Here is a 22,170-nt window from a genome sequence, read left to right as displayed (position 1 = left end):
GTCCTTCTGTTTTTTTTTTTTTGTAAATTCAGGGTGAAAACAATTTCAGGGTGCAGAGGTTAAGAATGTAAATTATGAGTTCTTCTTACGCTATTTTCTCCTTAATTGCATGTCATATACTCTATGTGGAGCCCAATCACTGTAAACTGTCTTATCAATGGAACTGAAACATTCTTTTTGGAAATTAAATGCCTAAAACACTAATGATAAAAATAAAAAGATTTATAAAAAGCTACCTGTCTTTCGTTCTGTTTTGTTTGCCTGTATTTAATTCACAGGAATTACCCAAAGCTACACATTCTCTTTAGCATTTTATTTATTTATTATCAGATGTACAGTACACATATAATCACTACATTTAGTTTTACATAAGCTCAAAGAAGCAGCACTTCATATAATTCACTACATTACACATACAGAGATATTTCTGGTTGATGAATAATGTTTTCAGCATCTTACAGAGTGTATTATTTAAGAGTAGCTACCAACAGTCACTCAAAAAAAGCTTAAAAGAGCTAGCAAAGATCAGTAAAACAAGACGAAATATAATAAAATAAATAATATTTTTGTAATAAATTGATGAGACGTTGCATTGACACGTTAAATTAATTTCAAGTGGCAGATTTATTAAAAATCACAGAAAAAGTAGTCAAAACTAGACTTCCGCAGTAACTGTAAAGAAGGGGCGTGGCCTAGATTAGCCCAACCCACCACATTATAAATACTACTAGATTCAAAAATGGCGCCGGTTCACCTGTGGAGCTGAGGAACACAAACATTTGCTTCTTCTTTCTTCTGCTTCTTTGTTTTTCCACTGAGCCGAATCAGCGAGATATAATCCACCAACACAGCCACGATTGTTTCTTCTCACTGGAGCCGAATAAACCACAGCTAACACCGGAGGTAAGGATTTAAACTCTGACGATAACGAGCTGAAACCAGGAACAAACATGGCGCCGGTTAATGTCGTTAACGGTCGGTGGTGGAATGTTGGAAGAACGTCTGTCCTTTTTAGTTTTTTAGTTTTAGTTTTTATCAGATTTAAACTTTAAGTTGACTGGATGCCTTGCCGTTCAATTAATTAAGAAATATTTAAAAAATAAATAGGCGAATTTTGTTTGTTTTATTTGTTCTAAATTTACTTATTAGGTCCTTGTTAGTTTTTATATTGCTTTATTTATTGTTTTTTTTTCCTGTCTATGTAAATTCAAAGTAAAACAATATAAATAAAATCTTAGTAGCCAAAAAGACAGTCAGTGCATGGAAATAGAGATTTTCTTAACATGTATTATTATTTTTTAATTGACAGTCCTTTTGTTTCCAAAATGTTAATATGTATTTTCTGCATTTATTCACTTTTCATCACCAAATCATCAAGCTCAAGTATTGTTTCAGGAAAATGGTTATGGAAGTAGTTTAATATTTCAAATAATGTTGAGTATTCTCTCAGTGACTGTCCTGTTTAATTAAATAAATCACAGGATATTGATAGTGTATTAATCACCAAAGGAACAGCCAACAAGTGGACTCAGACACTGAACATATCTGTTAGCAACAATACTCCTGTTATTTCTGGCGTTGTGTCATTCTATATCTTGTTTGAGGATATATTTATTTATCAGATCTGAGAAACAAGCTTAACTTAAAAAGTCGGTATACTGCCAAACTTTAGAAGAGACTGAGCAACGTGTTGTCCGCTCTAATAATCAGAATAAAAGTGTCTCATATTACCATCTCTATCAGAGCAGACTGACCCGATGAGAAGGTTGATGTTTAGAGTTTCAGTTGTTGAAACAAGAAGTGTTTGACATGATAAACCAAGCTGGAGTCCACGTGGACAGCAACGTTGGAGACGTGGAGACATCTCGGTTCGTCTTCTTCAGCTGACAACTTCTTCTTCTTCTTCTTCTGTTCTATTTCCAGCAGGTTTGATGCTCCACAGCAGCAGAGCCACTTTGTCCATGTAGTGATCTACAGTGATTCATGATCTGAGGTATGTAAATGTTTATATATATTTATATAAATCTGATCAGATCGTTTTATTCAGCGTTCAAGATTGAAGAAGTATTGTCCTCAGCCATAGAAACCAGACGTTGTTTTTGTTGTTGTTGTTCTGGAGTCTCACTGTTGAGAAGTGATTCTGCTCCTGCCATTATCTGCCGGGCCAATCAAATCATGTGGGCGTGGCTTAATGTGGTGACAGACAGAAGAGTAACCGTAGTCGTACATGTCATCTGAGCACCGTGGAGTTTAATTTGTTCACTCTGATTGGTTGGTGCAAAAGCACTTTAAGTAATATATTCAGCTGACCTTGATTCAATATACAAAGAGTTTATTGTCATGTTCACAGTTTAGAAACATGTTTCTCTGTACAATGAAATTCTTCTTTTGCCGTCCACCCAGATGCCTAAATATATATTAAAAAAAAAAAATCAAAAAAGATGCATATAATACAAGATAACTAGTGCAAATATTCTCGAGTAGTAACATTAAATCTATAACTCTCATTTAGAATGAATTCCTGTTTTAATGAACCTGTCGTCTCCACCACATCTACATTTTCATTTATTCCCGATGCAAACAGTCGCCCGCTGCCGTCCACTTATTCCTCGCTTCTTCTCCGAGCCGCCGCCGCCTCCTCCTCCATCAGTGTTTTGTAACGGCTGAATTACCAGCGGTGATTTGCTCTTTTACAGTCTTGTTAATCCTGAATGAAAGACTCTCTGGCAGATTAGTTTGTGTGTGTGTGTGTGTGTGTGTGTGTGTGTGTGTGTGTGTGTGTGTGTGTGTGTGTGTGTGTGTGTGTGTGTGTGTGTGTGTGTGTGTGTGGGCTGTTTGTAATTTCCACAGAGCCGAGGACTGTTCTCATTAAAGGGCTTTGAATGACAGACAGCAGAGAAGTGGTTTAGTTGTTGTTGTTGTTGTTTTTCTGTCCTGAGGGAAACGAGAGGCATTTCCATGTAGAGACCGAGGGCCACAGATGAGCTGTTCATTTCAGCTGATGCTCACATTTAACAGGGACACTGAAAATGTCAAGAACAGAGGTTGTATAACCGTGTCTGTTCTTTCCAGCTATTGTTCTGAAGCAGGTTAGGGTTACGTTTCCCCTTTTTTATTATTTTGTTTGTCAGTTTATACGGTAGGTTAAAGGTAGGTAAGGTAACTGAAAGAAAGAAAGAAAGTGCAAGTCTCAGCTCCAAATAAAATATTAATTAAAAATCTGTCAAAGAACGAATGAATTTAAACACTAATTGAACTGATGAAGTAACTAGAGCAGCTGTAACTGACTGTAAATCAAGACAGCAGGATGTAATGCTTTGAAAACACTTGCGGAAATAAAACAAACACATATTGTTCTCCAGTTCTGAATAATCTGGGGTTAGTGCTCAGTTAAATTTCATATAATATAACAAATGAAAACACAAAGTACAGATTAGAGAGGCAGTTTAACCACTCAAACATTAGATGCTATCAGATTCTCAGTTGTTTTGTATTTTTATTCTCTTTTATAACTAATTTAGTTTCCCCCCATATTATTGTCTGAATGAATTATCGGTTCGTGATTTCATTTAAGATAAGATAAGACATGTTTATTGATCCCACGTATGGGAAATTAACTTGTCACAGTAGCACCGAATTTGTCAAAAATATATGCAAAAACAGTGACGACTTAAAAATTACCGGGGGAATAAAAAAACACAAGTACTGATTGGAAAAATATATACAAAAAAATAACAACAAATATAAAGACATTCTGTATATACACTGTGGTGGTGGAATAAAAAATTTACAAATAAACAGATTGCTAAAAACTTTAGGAAAAACTATAAGTTGGTGAGGTAGTGGTTTGTGCAAAAAGGCAGATTTATTTGTGCAAAATGACAGTTATTATTATTATTATTATTATTATTATTATTAGAAATAATTAGCTCAGGTTTAGCTTTAGTTGAGGATAGCCACCACTTTCAGTTCAAACCTTTCTGACTTTAGCTGTTATTAGCCTTCTTTACATGATGTTAGCTGTGCTGTCATATGTCTGAGACTTCAGCTGTGTTGTTAGCCATTTTTCCATGAATGTTCTTTGCCATCTTTCTGTTTCTGTTGTTAGCCACCTTTCTGTACCTTGAGCCACGTTTCCATGTGAAGTTACTTGTGTGAAATGACTCGTGTTGTTAGCCATGTTTCTGTGACTCTGTCCGTAGCTTTAGCTTTCTTCATGTGACTTTTCCTGAGCTCAGGTTTAGCTGTGATGTGTTCACTGACGTTTTCAAGAAATGGTAGTAGTGGATGCTAAAGCTAATATATTATCATTGTTTCACGGTCTGAGGAAAATGTGAATGTTCATCTTTCAGTTGCGACTCTTCATTTCCTTCTATGAATTATCAGGTTGTTAGCTTGCTAAAGCGTTAGCCTCGGTGGCCTCCAGCAGCGTTGTTCTCATGACCTTTAGAACAAAAAACATTTTGTGTGCCTCACTTAACACGTTGTAACAACAAGCTCCCGAGTACCATGTGAAGGCAGTAGTTAGCTGTGTAGTTAGCGGTGTAGTTAGCGGTGTAGTTAGCTGTGTAGTTAGCTGTGTAGTTAGCCTAGAAGCATCTTTCTATGACGAGCTCTACCAAGCACCTGGTTTACAGAGTCAGCGTGGAAACTGCAGCAACACACAACTACAGTTCAACTTCACACAGAAAGCTAAAGGACAGTGTACAGTACGTAAGCTGATGATGGGTTTGGGCTGGTTTTGGGGCGGGGGCAGACTCTCAGCTGCACTGGGTCACAGCCAGGAGGGAAAATCACAGACATTTAGACTGAAAATAAAGACAGGAAGGAGAAGAGGGAGGAGATAAACAGCGGTGGAGGACGATGGTCAGATGGTGACTGAGAAAGGAGATAGACTGATGACAGAGGAGAGAAGACACAAGAAATTACAGCTGAGAGTTGGAAGGCAGGATGAGAGATGTGTCTCTGCCACCTCCATGTTGGAGCAGGGTTCTGGTAAACTGTAAATGGTCTTGTTTTATAAAGTGCCTTTCTACTTCTTGGTACTTAAAGCGCTTTACAGTCACAGACGCATTTACCCATTCGCTGGATCGAACCACTAACCCTCTGGTTTGTGGACAACCCTCTGTTGTGAGCAGCGTAATTGAAATACTGTGTTATTGCTAAGTTCTCCATTAAACGTGTGCATTACTTTCAGGCATATGTTCATGAGAATTCACCAGGAAAGAGAAGTCTTCATTGGTCCTCACGCACATACAGTTTTAGTTATTACATTTTAATTTTCAAATTTCAATTTCAAAGCAGTAAGATGAAATAAAGAGAATGTTTGTCACATGAACGAGGTAGAGCAGCAGTGAAATATGATTATAGCATCTTTCAAACTGCAACTTATCAAGTAAAACAAAGTCTGACTATAGAATAATAATAATAATAATAAATTATTTACAGTTCACAAGGTTAAGTAGTTAAATAGGATGAAGATTGGATGAAGGAAGGATGAGATTTAAACTATAAAGGGTCATTATGATGAGAAAGAGGAAAGTCTATAAGTGTCAAGCTGAATAAATGAGAAAATTTATAAGTTTCAGTGAATTATAAGTTTGATTTATTCAGGTTTAATAATTACGTTTTCATTGTTACGCTGCAAAAACTGAGAACAGAGAGGACACATGTTAAATCAAAGTAAAATGTGCTTGTTCTCTTTTTCAGCCAAGATAATCAGCTGTCAGTGCACAGCTGGTTTGTCAAAGTTAGAATTTCTAATTTAAAGCATCTTCTCCTTTTTATCTCTTTAACACAGATAATGATCAAATGTAATCTAATGTTTCACGGCATAAATCAAGTAATGGGTTACATGTGGTCACTTTAAAATGTTAATAATCTATTTTTATATTTAACATCAATGTGCATTTCCCATGTTTGTCCACAAGGGGGCGGTGGAGTTTGCTAAATGACTCGACTCTTCCTGAATATCAGTCTGGTAACACTCCCTCTGGATTTCATTATGAGGCGTGTTTCAACAAATTCACAGGAAATAAAATACCTCTGCATGTAAATGGACAGTCCTCCAACCAATCAGAGCAACTCTTTGTCCTTTAAAGTTGCTGAAAGTTGCAACCAGGGCAACTGGACTGGACAGTTTCCCCACTCATCCAAGTAGCCATGATTTGATTGTCCCTTTGACTGTCCCTTTACAAGATTGTTTAATGAACTGTACAATGAAACCGTGTTATCCACATCCTTTATAAAGGATTTCCTGTTGTTTGCAGGTTTGATGGGACGCTGACCTCCAGTGGACAAGCAGCTTGAACTCAAACAGGTAAGAACAGCTTGTTATTGTGTTGTTGTCTGCTGCCCTCTACTGGACACTGACGGTATCACAGCTAATACACAGCAGGTGGATGTAAACAACAGTTCACTGTAGTTAGGGTCAGATAGCTGAGAGCTCCAGCCTCTTATCAGCAGCCTGCAGGCAGAAGGCCACCAGCCACAGTCTTCCCAGCAGGTCGACTTACGACATGAAAATCCTTCTCCTACAGACACACACACACACACACATGGTGGTGGAGTGTTTATCTGGCAGCCGGTCATTATCTATAAGTAGCGGTTGATGCATGACGAGTGGTCACATGAGTCAGTCACGCTTTATTCTGAGAAGAGAGGATTCAGAGGAGGAGGCTGATGTGTTTAAATGCTTTATTTATTAATTCATTTATTTATTTATTTATGTACAGCACGACGCTCCTCATGGCGTCGACATATTTACATATATTTACACGTGACAGGAAAACGGTTAAAAACAACAAACCATCAGGCAGGTAAAGATATTCACTCTAAAAGGAGAAATACCTCATTTGTAGATTAGTACCTTAAAAAAAAGCTTTAAGTTTCATTATAACTGATTATAAAATAAAACGTGTGCACCGTTAGCTGTGAATACTAACTGTTTAACATGTTTGGTGCAGAAAGTAAAACAAAACAGAAGCGATGACGTAACTAGTCACTTTTCTTAATGTAAGAAACACAAACACGTACAAGAGGACGGTAAAGTCTGTGCGTGGTTAAAGGCAACGTTTCATTTTCAACACTAGACGTTAATAATGTGCAAGAGCAGATAAGTGACTGGAAACCAAGACTAATTAATTAATGCAGCTCTATATTAGTTTGATCAGATCTAGAAAGCCTGTGAATAAAAACTAAATGTGTTGAAAACGTCACATCCTTTATATAAAAGCTCTGTTTCTGTGACCTCAGGTTTTTTTTTTCTTCTTGCTGAGATTAAAGTGCAACTTCTTAAAGGATCATTGGTTTGACAGTTTAACTAAACTTCTTCTTCTCTCTGGTGAAATAAATGCTAAACGTGTAAGACGCTTTAAAGGAACACACTGAGTTCTTTGGTAAGTTTCCGTTAAAAGAATAAGAAGACTGACACCAAGATCATCTTTAGCTTCATGCTACGTCAGCTCAAACAACACAACACTGAATAAAGTTAATTAATTTAAAATCCATCTCTTTAAAACGTCAAGTTTCTCTAGAACTTGTCCTCGCAGGTCAGCATAAAGCTTTATCTTAGAAACCTTACGGCTACACGCCTACTTTAATCTGACTGGAACCCATTAAATGATCATCAGTGACTCTGGCGTCTTGTTTCTTATTATTTTAACAGAATAATCCAAATACTACTTTTAAAAGTGTGATTCCTTTTACCGAACACTTCCTTCCTTCGTCCTAAAGGCTCCTGAAGAACTGCAGGGAGAGCTCGTAGGTCAGGAACATGGTGGCGCTCATCGGGAAGCCTCGGATGGCGTTCACGGACGCCCCACGGAAAAACACCTGCAAATAAAAAAAGAAAGCTTCAGTTTTACTCTGATTTTAAAATATTAAATGGTAGAAAAAAAGCGCAGATATATGAAACTAAACGCTTCATCTGTGACTTTCCCACTGCTCACACAGGAAGCCGTTAGCGTAGCACTTAGCATGAGGACAGGACGCAGGATTTCCAATTAAAACATCAAGAAATGTAAAAAAAAAACGGAAGTGACAGCTGGTTGCTATGGTTTCAGCATACATGAATGTCCCCATAAAAAAAAAAAACGTTTGTGTACATGATCATAAAATAAAACTGAACTTTGGCCGTTCCGTCTTCATCGTGATTGATTTACTCGTGTTCTTCTAAATGAGGACATTAACTCTTAGATATAAACCTCGTTATTTATCACGACTAAAATCTAGGACACTCTGTGTGACGGGATGTTTTTCCTTTCGGCCTACGGTGCCCCGTAATAACCCGACTCATCGATCCTTTCAGTCTCATGAACTTTCCCCCCAAACACCAACAGTCTGCTGCTATTGATCACGGGACGGTGTCTGCTGGAGCTTTTTGACGTCGGGATAGTTTACAGTCTACATTTCACAACCTCTGACAAACACAGTGAACCCAGACGTCTGGATGCTTTTTTCTGCTTAATAAAGGTGTGTTTTTATATACTTTCCAACATGATCTGCTCTAAAGGAAGAAGACAGAACAGCTTAACTGCTTACAAATAGTTTGAGGTGGAGAGTTTGTCTGGAGCAAAGATCTGTCGGACCGATCAGATCAGTTAGACGGGGCTTTATTGACAGAAGAGTAACAGAGACTCAGGGCTGTCATCTAAGCACCGTGGCGTTTAATCTGTTCTCTGGTTGTTGCCCTAACACACACACACGGACTCTTTCACACGTGACGCCTCTGCTCACCTGTGCTCCCTCCGTCTTGTAGCTGTGGATGATGCAGTGTAAGATGCCCCTGTACTTCCTCTGCAGCTGAGCGTCAGCCTGCATTCGACTCTTCACCACATCAGCTGGCGTGGCCGTGATCCAGGAGATGGACCCTGAGGAGGAGGAGGAGGAAGAAGAGGAGAGCAATCTTCAGCTCCTGATTACACAGCATTTATGTCATTCAAGCACCAACAGCAATGATATGGTAGCCGTAAAAACATCTTCTTTTTCCTATTAAACATAACTAAAGGTGACAAAGGTTGGAGATTTCACCTGAGAACCACTCTCTCTGCACAACCTTCCTCTAACTGCTTCTCTAACAACTTTAAAAACGATGCGTTCAGATGTTCCTCATAAAACCCCATGAAGTCGTATCTTAATTTAGTTCATCAGCCAGATAGGAAAACAGATTCAGTGTTGGGGCCTCTCTGGTTTATGGCATGTGGAGCACCACTCTGTCACGTGTTCACAGCTGGTCAACATACATCTGGACATAAGTCCACGTAAACATATGAAGCCAAACAACTCCCACAGGCCTCCACAGTGTTTATTATCCACACAGCTCACACTGACTCCAGCCGAGCCGTGTGGTTGGCTGCAGGTTTACACGCCCCGCTGGGCTCCGAGCATCAGACGACTTATACAATCCTTACATGCTGAAAAACACCTGTGCTGCTTCCTGGAAACAATGTCACTGAACTAAGATATGTACATATTCACAGGTCAATACAAACATCAGGTGTACTTTATGCAGAATGATAAAAGCACCACATACATGTTTGAAGAACCAAATATAATGTTTTGCTTCAAGTCCCATTGAGGTTAGAAACAACTTTTTCAAGGGAGATGTTTCAGGATGTTTGAAAGTCTTAAGTTCACTTGATTTAATTTGAAAGGTCATGAATAGTTTTCTAGTCTTTTCAGTTATTTTTTCAGTCACTACAGCAGGAACTACTTTTATTAACACTAAAGTGCTTTTATTGTGGCGGGTCCTGCTACAGACATCTATATTAAGTGTTTCCTGTGGGTCTTGACAGCACAATTGTTGTCTAGATCTCTACGTATCATCACATTTTGCCAACAGCCACCTCAGACCAACAAGCCTGACATTAATGTTTACACTCAGATTAGAAACACACACAATATCAGCACCAACTCAACACAATATCAGACGGGACAGTGTTGCAACACTACTTGACATTTTGAGACCTTTTTAAGAGCAATCGATGCAGCAAAGCAAAACTCCTCCTGCTGCTGTAACATCTGTCTATTAACATGTTCCACTTTCAGGCCCTACAGGAATATAAAAGGAACAGGAAACTGAAAGCCCACACAGTACAGTCACCACAGTGTTTCCCACACATAGAGGAATCTGTGGCAGTGCGCCACAGATTCAACACCGACCAAAAAAAAAATTTAATAAAAAAATCTTTTTTTTACGCTTTTTAAAACACGCGTGTATTCGTTCAGCTGCATTTCCTTTCCCTGCTCTCTCTTCGTCTCTCTGTCACTCACGCGTCTCTCTCTCACACACACACATACCGTAAATTCCGGACTATAAGCCGCTACTTTTGTCACTTGCTTTGGACCCTGCGGCTCATACAACGGCGGATGGATTCTTACAGCTAACGGTCACCAGGGGCGACTATCATGGAAGCGCAGGAGCGAGACAGACAGTTTGCGCCAGGTAACGAGAGCAAAACAAACCGAGTGAGTCCAAATGCAGTACGAGAGCTGCTTTTAAGGTAAAGGCGATCGATCTGGCTGACTTTTCTGGTATAGTAGGCTGGTTATTTTGATACAGTGGCCGTGTTACTGCACCTTTACTGCTGTGTTGGCTGTTTTTTAAAAAGATGCTGGTTATTTAGTTGAGCAGCCAGGTTACTGCACTTTTGCTGCCATGTTACAGGCAAGCACTTTTAAAAACGAATTAAATTTAGCCATTTAACGTTATTGCCTCGTCAAGCGTAAGCTTTGTTTTTTGTTATACTGCACTACTACGGTACTATGACTGCAGGAAGTGCGCTAGGAGCGCACCGTTGTATTATTTGTGCGCTGCACGAATGCTGTTTGTAATGTCAAAGATGTGAAAGTTTGATCATTGATTGAAAGATTTATTGTGTTTGTCAAATGTAAATAAATGGGACGCTTTGCGTTTCCATACAGTCATTTCTGTCCCGACAATCCCCTCCGTGGTAGAAGAAACCCTTACGGTAATTAAACATTAAAACACCAGCGGTTTAGGGTGCGGCTTATATATGGAACAATCTGTATTTTCCCCAAAATTTAGCTGGTGCGGCTTATATTCAGGTGCGCCTTATAGTCCGGAAATTACGGTATATATAGGGTGTTAAAATTAATGTAATAAAGTTCTGTGTAACCAACTATTAACTGTTTTTTTTAATTATTAACCTTTAGGAATTAGGAAATCCCTTTAGGAATCCCCCCCCCCCCCCCATCGGTCAGACACAGTCCTCATGCACATACCCTATCCAATCGTTCTTTTCATTCCCCAATCCCTCCCCGGGCCAAACCTCCACCTCCAACCCCCCCCCCCGGCCGACCACCACACATTGCTTTCAAGTCTGTGGGGAAACACTGCACCATCTTCTTCTTCAGTGGCCTGTAACATGGAGGAGGTAAAGACTGATTCACTGATAAACTTCCTCAAATCTTACGCATTTTAATTCACAGTCTGCCATAAATGAGACTCACCTACAATAACACAACTCCAGGCAGAACAACCCTTATAAACGGCACAGACAATAACCATTAGCATGAGGTGGGAATCAAAACCATTTCCAACTTATAATCAATCTGAATCGTATGCCTCCAACATTATTGATTCCTCTGATGCTTTTAGCTGAGGTGCTTTAACAAGGAATCATGAAGAAGAAGAACGAGATGAAACTATTTTCAGTGCAAAGCTTCGATCGCTCCTGTCGACTGCAACAGTTTCTCTTTGTTCTGACTCAACTGACTGACTTGTGTTTAACCTTGGTTCACTCCAGCTGTAATGACACTTTTATGTTTATTACTCACATATTATACAATGTCTGCTCCAGTTACTTTTGTACCCGTCAGTGTTCTGTGACCTTGTAGAACAGATATTATTATTACTTCTCTCCCTCATCCTCCCTGACGTGCAGAGATCACACAACAGCCCTCAGGATTCTTCTTGCAACATTGTGCAGACGAATACTATAATCTCTACAAGCCACTGGAGATAAATCAGCTCAGCACCAACATCTTAGTATCATTTCAACCTTCTCGCATTAATGACGTTAAAAAGCTGACTGTTACCTGCCAATCCTCCAGCGAGCCAGATGGAACAAGGATGGGGGCTTGACGCGGCGTCCGGCTTCAGCAGATCACAGAAGATGGTGTAAGGGATGAAGTAGAGCGTGTATCCTGGGACGTCCCTCAGGATCATGGCCCCGGCCCCCCTGTACAGGCCCTGGACGCCCTCGGTCTGGAGGATGCTGCCGATGCAGTGGATGGGGCCTCGGTAAACCTGCTGTCCGGGGATGTTGACGGAGCGCAGGGGGATGTTGGTGCCGCTGGATACGTTGCCAGCGAGGTGTAGGTTCTCTGTGGAGAACAAGATGTTTTAATAACAAAACATCAGATTATCAATAAATAACAAGTCAGATAAATTAATCGCTGAGTTCACAGTCCAGCGGTTTCCGGTCTAAACCTTCTTGCACATTGCACCCTCATAAAACAGCTCAAATCTATCCAAGGCCGATCTGTCTGTGAGGAAACGAATGTAAGACAAGACGCTATAAACAAATAAAACACTATAAATGTTTAATGTGTCGTTTAATTTCAAGACCAACTGATCCGACCTCAGTTTAACTGGTGTTACTGTTTAACAGAAAGATGGAGCCCAGACAAAAAAACCTCACACCAGCAGATAAACGCCGGGTTGAATTCATGTTCTCATCATCGGCAAGTTTAGATAGAAGACGACAAGATGGTGGATCTCTAGTATAAGGTCACATGACCAGCATGTTGTTCTACTCAAATAATAGTCTTCACCTTCAGGTACTGCTTGAGACTTTTACACATATTAATCATCCCCACAGGGATAAATAAAGACCTATCTTATTTTTGATCTCTTCTTACGGACTGTTTTTATTTCTGCTTCGCTATCACCTCCTTAAATCACCTTAAATACTTCCTATTTAATAATCTCTTCAGCTTTTTCCGTGCTTCCATTTCAACTTGGCTCCTTTACAAATAAAATAGGCTTGAAAGCATTTGTTTAATTAAGGGAGACCCATTTTTGTTTTCTGTTCTCATCCTTTCCTTATCATCCATAAAATACCAAATAAAATGATTTTACCCGAGGTTGTGATGTGACATTTGTGTCATTAATCCAACCTGATCACGTCAGGACACCACTGACCTTTAACAGCTAGATTTAAAGACAACAGGAAGTGACTCTGGTGATATTAAAGCCTCATTCACACCTGGGATTAACATCTGTAAACGGTTTCATAAGAGGAAACGTTTTCAAACTCTCCGTCATGTCGGTCTCGTCTCTTTTCAGCACGAGGCTGTTGTTTCATAACGACGTCCGGCTGTTTGACCTAGATCACGTAGAGTGACGTGACGGTTTGATGGGACACTGTGACTGGTGACCATGATGAGGAGTCCCAAGACCCGTTAAGTGACTCCGACCTCCCAGGGGGTGTTCATTCATTTTAAACAACATGGACAGAAACAGAGCCTTTATTTAAGCTTCTAAAGACGGATCAAAAGAACACATCTGAGGACAAAGACGTTGCCATGTTAACAAAGACGCTGTTTATCTGGAACGGTGTCGGCTACGTGGCAGAACACCAGAGGAAAAACAACAGTCTGGTTGGAAAAAAACAGAACCACATTTACCTGCTAGAACCATCTGTGTCTGCATCTGCAGTCTGATCTTGACCAGATCCACCGGAGCTCCCAGGCCCACGGACATCAGCCCCGTCAGCATGCTGGCCACGGTCAGGTCCAGCATGCCACAGGGACGCCGCCCGTCGCCATAGCGATATTTGCTTATGAGCCTCTGTGTGTTGCTGAAGAAGCCAAACACGGCCGAGTTGTAGACGGTGATGCTGGCCAGCGGGAAAGACATGCCTTTAAAGAAGCCTGCGACCTGAGGATCAGAACGAGACAAGAAGGGAAGATGACAGTTATTAAAATGTTTGTTTATCCCAAATAAACACAGGTACATGAATGGGTTAAAGAAAGAGGACTGGAGAGTAGAGGTTCGCTGCGAGTGCCAGCAATGTACAGAATGTAAAATGAGACGGAGCTGCTGCCAGGAGTCTGGAGTTTAGGGGAGACATATGTTTAAGCTAAAACACAGCTGCCCGTTGCCTGACGGTGAATAACAGTGAATCGTCTGAGCTCTATGAGAAGCAGGCCTGGGGTTTCTGACGGGTATTGTAGGTCTTAAACTCCCATCTGGAGCATCAAACCACAATAAAAAACACCAACTAAAGTTATTAAATCAGGACATACTAAACTTGTGTTGAGTTCCAAACTTTTTCTTCAGCTTACACCAATTAGACTGAAGTTAAATCAGGTCTGTTCCACAATTCAATAAAGCCTGCTTTTATTTTGTGGCAACGGTTCATATTGTTTAAATTAAACTCTCAGGGCTGGCTAAACTCACTGAGCTTTAAACACTCAACCCTCCCGCTGAGACGCTGAGTCACTGAAGCAACAAAACAAAGAAGAACCAAAGAGGAGATGAAGAAAAACAAGAAACCAACAATTACAATGTAAGAATAGCTTCAGTGCAACGTATGGATGAAGACAGCAAGACGATCTACTTGAGAAGAAAATACACCCAGTGGTGTGAAGTAAAACTGCCCTTAAAGTAATCAGATTACACAAACTGATCTTCATTTGAAAGATCCTATATCGATCCATAAAATACTTGCTAAGAAATCCTGCACAACCACAAGATTAGTCCAAAGCTCCAAAGATTATAAAAGTATGTTTTTGTTCAGGGAAAGGTTTGAACAAAGGCAAAGACACATGAAAGATTTGAAACTAGAGGTTTATTGTTTCCAAACTAAACAAATTCCTGTATTAAATTGGCTTCTCATAATTTTCCATTTTTCATTCTTAAGTCTAATTTAACAAGTTCTCGTATGTGCAAGTGGCGTTTAAATGGTGTGAAAGAATGAGGTTTTTAGATTTTGCTTTAGCTCACGCTACACCAACAAAGACACTTCTAATTGTAACAAAAATGTACTCAGCAGCAGGAGTCCAAACATCCAGCCAGATTCTTTTAACAACAAAAAGAACAAGGAGTCCTAAAACAGATGGAGGGAACCTACAGAGCCCCGATCAAAACATCATGGACCCCCCCCAGAAAGGCTGCAGCTAGTTCTCCACGATACTGAACCAACCTTGTTAAAAAAAAAAAAAAAACTTGGCACATATAACAAGAAGATCTGGTTCTGGATCTGGTCCTGAAAGCATCCACACTTCCCCTTGAGTGGCTGTTAATCTGACAGTTTTAATCACAATTATTGCTGCGGGTAAAGATATGACTCTGAAAGGATCTGATTAACAAGTAGACTCAAATATCAGTTTAAAATCCTTTAAATCTATTATTGAAAACACCAATTAGAACCATATCACTATCTTTTTATCCACCCACATAACACCAGGCCACATAAAGATTATAACAACCTCACAGGGAGGATTTAAAGATTATTTCCTGCACAATTTTCAGATTTCTTCTATGTATGTCCAAGTCTTTTTTTTTTTTTTACCTTTAACAAACAAAATGTAAATCTCACAAGGCTGTAAGAGCCCTTTAAACAGGAACAGGGCTTTAACTACGACATCTTAGCACACTTTTACACTATAAGAGAATAAAAAAAAAAAGGCAAATTTAATTCAATATTGTTTTTAAATTTACATGACAGGAAAGCTAACGAACTAGCTCATCTCTGATATGAAGCACAGCAGCACAATAAAAAATACAAACCACGTTCGTTTTCACACCTTGTGGAATAAAAAGCTACAAATTATTTAATTTAACTACAACTTTAACAACACACTACAGTCATTTGTAGGTAAAACAAGCTAGCAGGGGTAACACGAAATGTTAGTAGCCTAGCTAGCTAGTAGCTAGATAGGCTACTTTACATTCAAAAAATGTGTTTGCTAACGTTAGCTGTGAAAACGAGCGATACACCATAAAGGTATTTAAACGTAAAACTCGTTGCCAGCATATAGTCACTGGTGTTAGCATTTCACGGCTGGGTTCACTCACATTTTTTGGCTCTCTGGTGATATTTTAACGGCGATTTTAGCCGACATTTACACAGGGGGCGCGCGCGCTGTCTTCACCTATAAATATACTCGCATCTGATTTGCCGCCATTTTGGTTCCTCCGCCCCATACACTGTAGCTCCGCCCCCCACAGCTGCAGGCAGCAACGGCAGCAACCGCCATTGAGTCTTCTTCTCTTGTTTTTAATGGCAGTTGAAAAACCAGCCTAGTGATGCACTACCGCCCCCAACCACAACTCACTGAACTGTTCACATGTACTGAGGCCGTTTCATTTATTACAAAGACACTTTCTTTTTAATTAAATTAAAAATGAAATACTACTAATAATGTATGAAACTTTTTTTGGCATTTTTTAGTGTTTAGAAGTGACTCTAAAACAACTGCCTTAGAATCTAATACTGGTTTTATTGACAATGCAAGAAAGGAGATAATCCTACTTCTTTAATTTTATTATAAAGGTCATCGTTGATGGGAATCCTTGAATGATTTGGGCTCCAGTTCAAAAGTAAAGTAATAAAAACTTTAGATTGCTTCATCTTCTCCACCTGTGTCTTTACTGCACTGTTTACAACATATAAAAGTGGTGTTAAATTAAACATGGAGGACGTCGTTAAATCATTCACGCAGTGTTTAAACGACGTTTGGACGCTTACCGTCTCCTTCCTGTAGATGGTGAGGACACAGTGGAGAGTGTTCTTGTAGCCTTTGCCCGCCTGGAGCCGCGTCTGGAAAAATAAATATAAGAAACCAACCAGAGTCAGAACTGAAACAGCATCATGACTTTTTTAAAAAAAAAGGAGTTAAACAGCTTTTTAATGTAGGCTCAGATTTATTAGAATAAAATACTGAACGTTTTGGGTTCTAAGGTTCTGCTTCACTCATGGAAACATGCAGAGTGGTGAAAATTTACTGCGGTTTAACTGATCAATGATCAGTAAAGTTTTTCTGGAATCGATTCTGAAGTTAAGGTTCAACACCGTCGGGAATGAAATATGTTTGGAGTTTTAAATAAAATATGACGACAGAGAAGAGTTGGACAAATGCAAAGACAGATAAAAGATGAGAAATTAGAGGGAAAATATCACAAATCTGTTTCCTGTCATTCTGTAAGACTTAAGTCAAGTTTAGTAAATGGTTATCTTTGTGCAAAACTTTAAGGCTGCTTTTCTTTTTCAGATTTTTTCTCCATCAAAGAGACGTTTAATCGTGACAAAAATTCATTCTGCAGCAGGAGAAAGAGTCCAAACATAAAATAAAAGGTTTTCTGCACAACGACAAACACAGATTTTTGTTTCTTTCGTGAAATTAAAAACTAAAATCTGTACAACGGCAACAAACAAAAATGTAGAATTCAGCATCTATCCTTAGCTGGTGGATTATTGTTATTGTTTGAATCTGTTCTGAATGTTTTGTTCTCGTGCATCTTTAATCTGTCTTCTTGTGTGTTTTTTTTCTGTCCACAGCCCGAAACCATCGTCCGTGTCACGTTTCTGATTTACGCAGCTTGAACCCAAAAGTCTGGGGTTACGAGAGAAACTCGGGCACAACTGCTATTTTAAGATGCTGGAACGGCGACTTTTAGATTTACTTCACGACAAGAAACAGATTTTTGTCTTAAGGCAAAAACAGAACTAAAAGTTCAAATCGCGACAGTGAAAACAAGAAACAAGATCGATTTTAGCAGAATCACAAAGAACTACTTTCAATCACGAAAAGAACAAGACTATTACTATATTCTGATGTTTTATATTCAGTTTAGCTTCCTCTTGATCTCTTCAGACATCTCAGACCTTGAGATGATTCATAACACCGGTGCTGCAGCCATTTCATCTGGCAACTTCCTCCCTTATCCCCTCGTCCACTGTGATCTATCTCACAGTTTCGTCAGGCCTTTAAAGCTTTAATGTGTGTCGAGAAAAACAGAAATCTGGAAACAATTTCACATCTAACCCAGCTATGCATTTAAAGAATGCACAGGGTTGTTGTTTTTCTCACTGCCTCTTTCTGGCTGCACATCACGGATGCAGCTCCACCCTCAGCATATAACGACGCCCTTCCCATAAAGAGCACCAAGAAAATGCGTTCAGTGTGCCTAGTGAGGCTTAACTGCCGTCGTAAAGTGCACAGGATGTGCAACAAAACAGCGAGACTTGATGAGTCGCAGGTTTTTCTGTCTTTTATGTGACACGATAACTAGAATCAGGACAAGACAGAGGAATGATGATACCTTGACTGTGTCCAGAGGATGGCCCACGACCACGCTGGACGCTCCTGTACCCAAAAGAGAGATAAAATGAATGAATGAATAAATCCACAAAATACAACGATACTGTCAGCACTGAACTGTCAACACACTCTGATCTCTCTGCAGAGATTCAATATCCTTTTAGGGCTGCGTACTTTTCAAACTGGGCCGCCATCATGAGGCCCCGGGGCAAAACATGAGCTATTGTGCTCTTATTAACCGCCTGTTCCCGAGTTTATGTGCCTCACTGCCTTCGCCCATGGATGAAGCCCTTTACAGCACATGGCAACCAGCTCAATAGTCAGGAAGACGGACAACAACTAGTGTGTCTCAGCCCTGGGTTTGGTGTGCATCTGTTGGACTTCAGTAACTCACAGAATGTGTTTCAACCATTAAATCACAGTGGTAGGAAACACAACTGCAGGGCCTGATATTTTGATGTTGTCAGTTGAGTATTTAACATTGATGGTGACCTTCTTTACCGCTTTGTTGCTTTGGCAAAGGAGAAAAACATTAAAGTGAGGCCTCTGTCTTTCTTTCTTTCTGGATTTAAAATGCAGCTCACACATGTTAAGAATCACTGGAAGAAAACACGTTGGTCTGGAGGCAACATGCAGCCAAACAACATAAAGATGGTATTCCCAGAAGGAGCTCAAAACACCATTTAGGTTTTTTGATTCATGCAGTTTAAACTTTTTGACTTTTTGGTTGAAATACGACCACTAAAAGTTTAAATCTGTACAATGGCGACAAACTTAACATTTTTACATCTGTTGTTAACTGGTGGATTGTTCTTGTCGTTTTAAACTTCTCTGCTTTGTGCCAAATCTCCTGCTTTATATTTATGTGGACAATTAAAAAAAGTTTTGGATTCGTTCATCTTTAATCAGACTTCTTGTGTTTTTTCTTCCATTTGACGCTTCTAACTTCCGCAGCTTGAAGCCCAAAAGGTTTTGAGAGAAACTCAACCACAACTATTTAGTTTTGCTTGAAGGCAAGTTTTAAATATGTTCTTCACAACAACTAACACAGATTGGGAAACAGATGAAAGCACTAAATGTTCAAATCTGTACAATGTCAACAGTGAAAACAAACTAAAATGCAGAATTCAGCATTTGTTCTTTTGTCTGTCCCTAACTGGTGGATTCTTCTTCTTGTTGGGTTTTGTGCCTAATTTTCTGATTTATATTTGTTTTTTAACACGCAACACTTGGACTAAAGAAGGGTTAGGGATGAGCAGTGCATGAATGCATATTTCTGCTGCAGTAAACAAAGAACAGCTGATTCAGAACATTAGAGGCCTACATTTTGTTTATCCAACTTGATGCTCCAACAGCGCCCCCAGCGGCCAAACACGGTCAGTGCACGAATTCACACTATTTTTCTTTTCTTTTTTTTTTGGAAAAACGGTTTTTCTCATTAGAAATAAATTTTCTACACAATCAACCTGCAGATTCGGCCAATGAAAACGCGTCTGGGAGACCATTTAAAAAGCACCAGCTCTACTGAGTGAAGAGAGTGGATGTGAGAGTGTTTGTATATCAGAGTGGGAGAACAGAGGAGGATTGTTGCTTCCTCTGCAGACCCTCCATTGTTTACTCTGGATGTGGATGCACGCCGGGCTGCAGGAGTTTCTTTCTTTTTTTTCTTTTTTTTCTTCTAGAAAACGCTTTTCATTATTGATAAAAGCAGAAACATAACATAAAATCAGCGGGTGTCTGTTTCTATTCCTGCGGATTTAACCCAAAACAAACAATCAGCAAAGAGGGAAATCCATTGAACCCATGCAGCCACCTCCACCCCCCCGACCCCCCCACACTGACCCACTGAGGCTTCAAAAATAAAACTTGGAGTCACTCACCGCCGATCCATCCCGCGATGAAATCATCCAAACGAAAACTCTTGGAGGTCTGCATCTTTAAAGCTGCAGCCTGTCATCAGTCAGTCAAATACCCCGAGGATCAGCTGACTGGAGGGGGGGGGGGGGGCTTTTACTGATAAGGTGCAGGGAGGGGGGCTAACGCGTTTCTGAGAAGAGAAAGGAAAGAGAAAAAGATTTTGAAGAGTGTGTGCATTGATAAGCAAGCGGAGCGCAGCAGGTTGGCCCGGGCAGCCAATCAGAGCGAGGCTTGGACAGAGCAGGCGGCCAATCAGGTGCGAGCTCTCAAACGCGGTGCAGCCTATAGAGGAGAGTTTGTGGAGATGAGCCATGAGGAGGAAGAGCTGCAGGAGACTTTAACCTAGTGTCCCTGGAAAGACACAGACTCTGAGCAATAACTGTTTAGATTTAATATAAGGATGATATAATCTAATCTAATCTAATCTGAGTTAGACTTTTTTATTGTTGTCATTCACAGCTGAAGTGCACAACGGAATAAAATCACAGTAGTTCACCGACTCACAACAGCAGCTGTAAACAGGAACTATAAAATAATACAAATAAATTAATTAATCAATGATAAAATAGATTATTTACAGGAATCTGTGTACAGAAATACTCACGTTTATTAATACCCACTGTGCTTTTTGACACTATTTAATTATATTTAGTTTTAAATTTTTATTATTTATCTTCTTGTTTTACTGGACCATGTTTCTGGAAAGACAATAAAAGACAAATGCAAATATACAGCACCGGTCAAACATAAGTAGTAAACAAAAAATATGTTTTATATTTTATATTCTTCAGCTATTAGATAAAATAAAGAGATGGCGGGTTAGAGTCTGTACTAATAAAACACAAGAACTGTTGATTTACATGACAGTTGATCAGTAGGGATGATTTGTTATGCTGAGAACTTCATCTAATAGATACGTGTTGAACATACGGCCTGGGGGCCAAAACCGGCCCACAAGAAGGTCTAATCTGGTCCGTGGAATGAATTTGCAAATTGTCCAGTCATTAAATGTAAACATTTTCATAATGTTCTTCTTTGCATTAAAACAAAGGGAAACATTTGGAGTTGTTGTTATTTATAGATAAACATCATGTTATTGGTCTGGACCCCTTGACCTCAAACTGGTCTGGATGTGGCCCCTGAACTAAAATGAGTTTGACACCCCTGATCTAACGGATATCAGACCTTATTGACGAGTGACGAGTTAATCTGTGTTTTATTTTGTAGGAATACTGAACTGACACGTGTTCCTATTATTTTGACGTTGTAGTCGGTGGGCTATCCTAAAAAAACAGAAACACATCCTCCACAACGATCATCCAGGTGAATCAGCACCTTTCTGACGCTGCTTCAACATCAACTGAACATCAGAACAAGTCATGAAGGAGGTGATTCACCTTTAAAGCAGGACTCTACATCAGAATGCATTTACTAGTGTACCTAATGAAGTGGCAACTGAGTGTTTGTTTACTTCCGAATCTGTGTCATTATTTTGCAACAGCCAAATATTAACTTATCGATCGGTTGATGAGGCAGCTACAGGTCAAGCTGCACAGACTGAAACACAGTGTACCTAATGAACTGGCCAGAGGAGTCGTTTCATCTCTTTAGTCCTGGCTCAGGACGTCCTGTTAGGGTTCAGGGCAGCGTCTCGAGTCCTTAGTGTTATTTCCACGGCCCACTGACACTCATCAGCTCATCACAGACCGTCTGAATCCTAATCTGGGCCACGTGGTTTATTATACTGTTTGTTTGTCCTCCTCAAGGTTCTCTGGTTCAGGCCCTGTAGGCCTTGACCTTGCATGAGGAGCTGATTCCACTTAATGGTTAATAAGAAGGTTGAGGCAGAGGACTAGTTTCCCCAGAGGGCGTCATAATAATAAGAAATCTTTAACTTAACTTTGAAACAGGCCTGAGTGGAACACTAGCTTCTTTTCCATGTAGCTTCAGAACCAGAGA

The 22,170-nt window shown here is 39.8% G+C and overlaps 1 protein-coding gene and 1 long non-coding RNA gene across 2 annotated transcripts; one reads left to right on the top strand and one right to left on the bottom strand.

The window, feature by feature from the left end:
* Positions 1–678: 678 nt before the first annotated feature.
* LOC311491905 lies at positions 679–7,864 on the top strand. The gene is made up of 4 exons (XR_014699198.1): positions 679–903; positions 1,924–1,993; positions 6,270–6,319; positions 7,735–7,864. It is a non-coding gene; the product is annotated as an uncharacterized lncRNA (long non-coding RNA).
* Positions 6,683–20,283, bottom strand: slc25a48 (solute carrier family 25 member 48). Its single transcript, XM_084549969.1, has 7 exons — positions 20,175–20,283; positions 18,296–18,339; positions 16,722–16,793; positions 13,654–13,906; positions 12,061–12,348; positions 8,737–8,870; positions 6,683–7,833 (listed from the first exon to the last, which is right to left on the bottom strand). The coding sequence occupies exons 1-7, from the start codon at positions 20,227–20,229 to the stop codon at positions 7,729–7,731; spliced, it is 951 nt and encodes a 316-aa protein (XP_084406095.1). The 5' UTR covers positions 20,230–20,283; the 3' UTR covers positions 6,683–7,728.
* Positions 20,284–22,170: the final 1,887 nt, after the last annotated feature.

The sequence above is a fragment of the Chelon labrosus genome, assembly GCF_963514085.1.
Source record: "Chelon labrosus genome assembly, chromosome: 8".
NCBI lineage: Eukaryota > Metazoa > Chordata > Actinopteri > Mugiliformes > Mugilidae > Chelon > Chelon labrosus.
The sequence above is the reverse complement of the archived record's forward strand: the minus strand, read 5'-3'. Positions and strand labels throughout refer to the sequence as shown.

Coding starts and splice junctions, on each gene's coding strand:
- slc25a48 (XM_084549969.1), bottom strand. CDS start 20,229: ATGCAGACCTCCAAGAGTTTTCGTTTGGATGATTTCATCGCGGGATGG. Junction 13,907..16,721: donor CCATCTACAGGAAGGAGACG/GTAAGCGTCCAA, acceptor TCTGATCCTCAG/GTCGCAGGCTTCTTTAAAGG. Junction 12,349..13,653: donor GACACAGATGGTTCTAGCAG/GTAAATGTGGTT, acceptor TGTTCTCCACAG/AGAACCTACACCTCGCTGGC.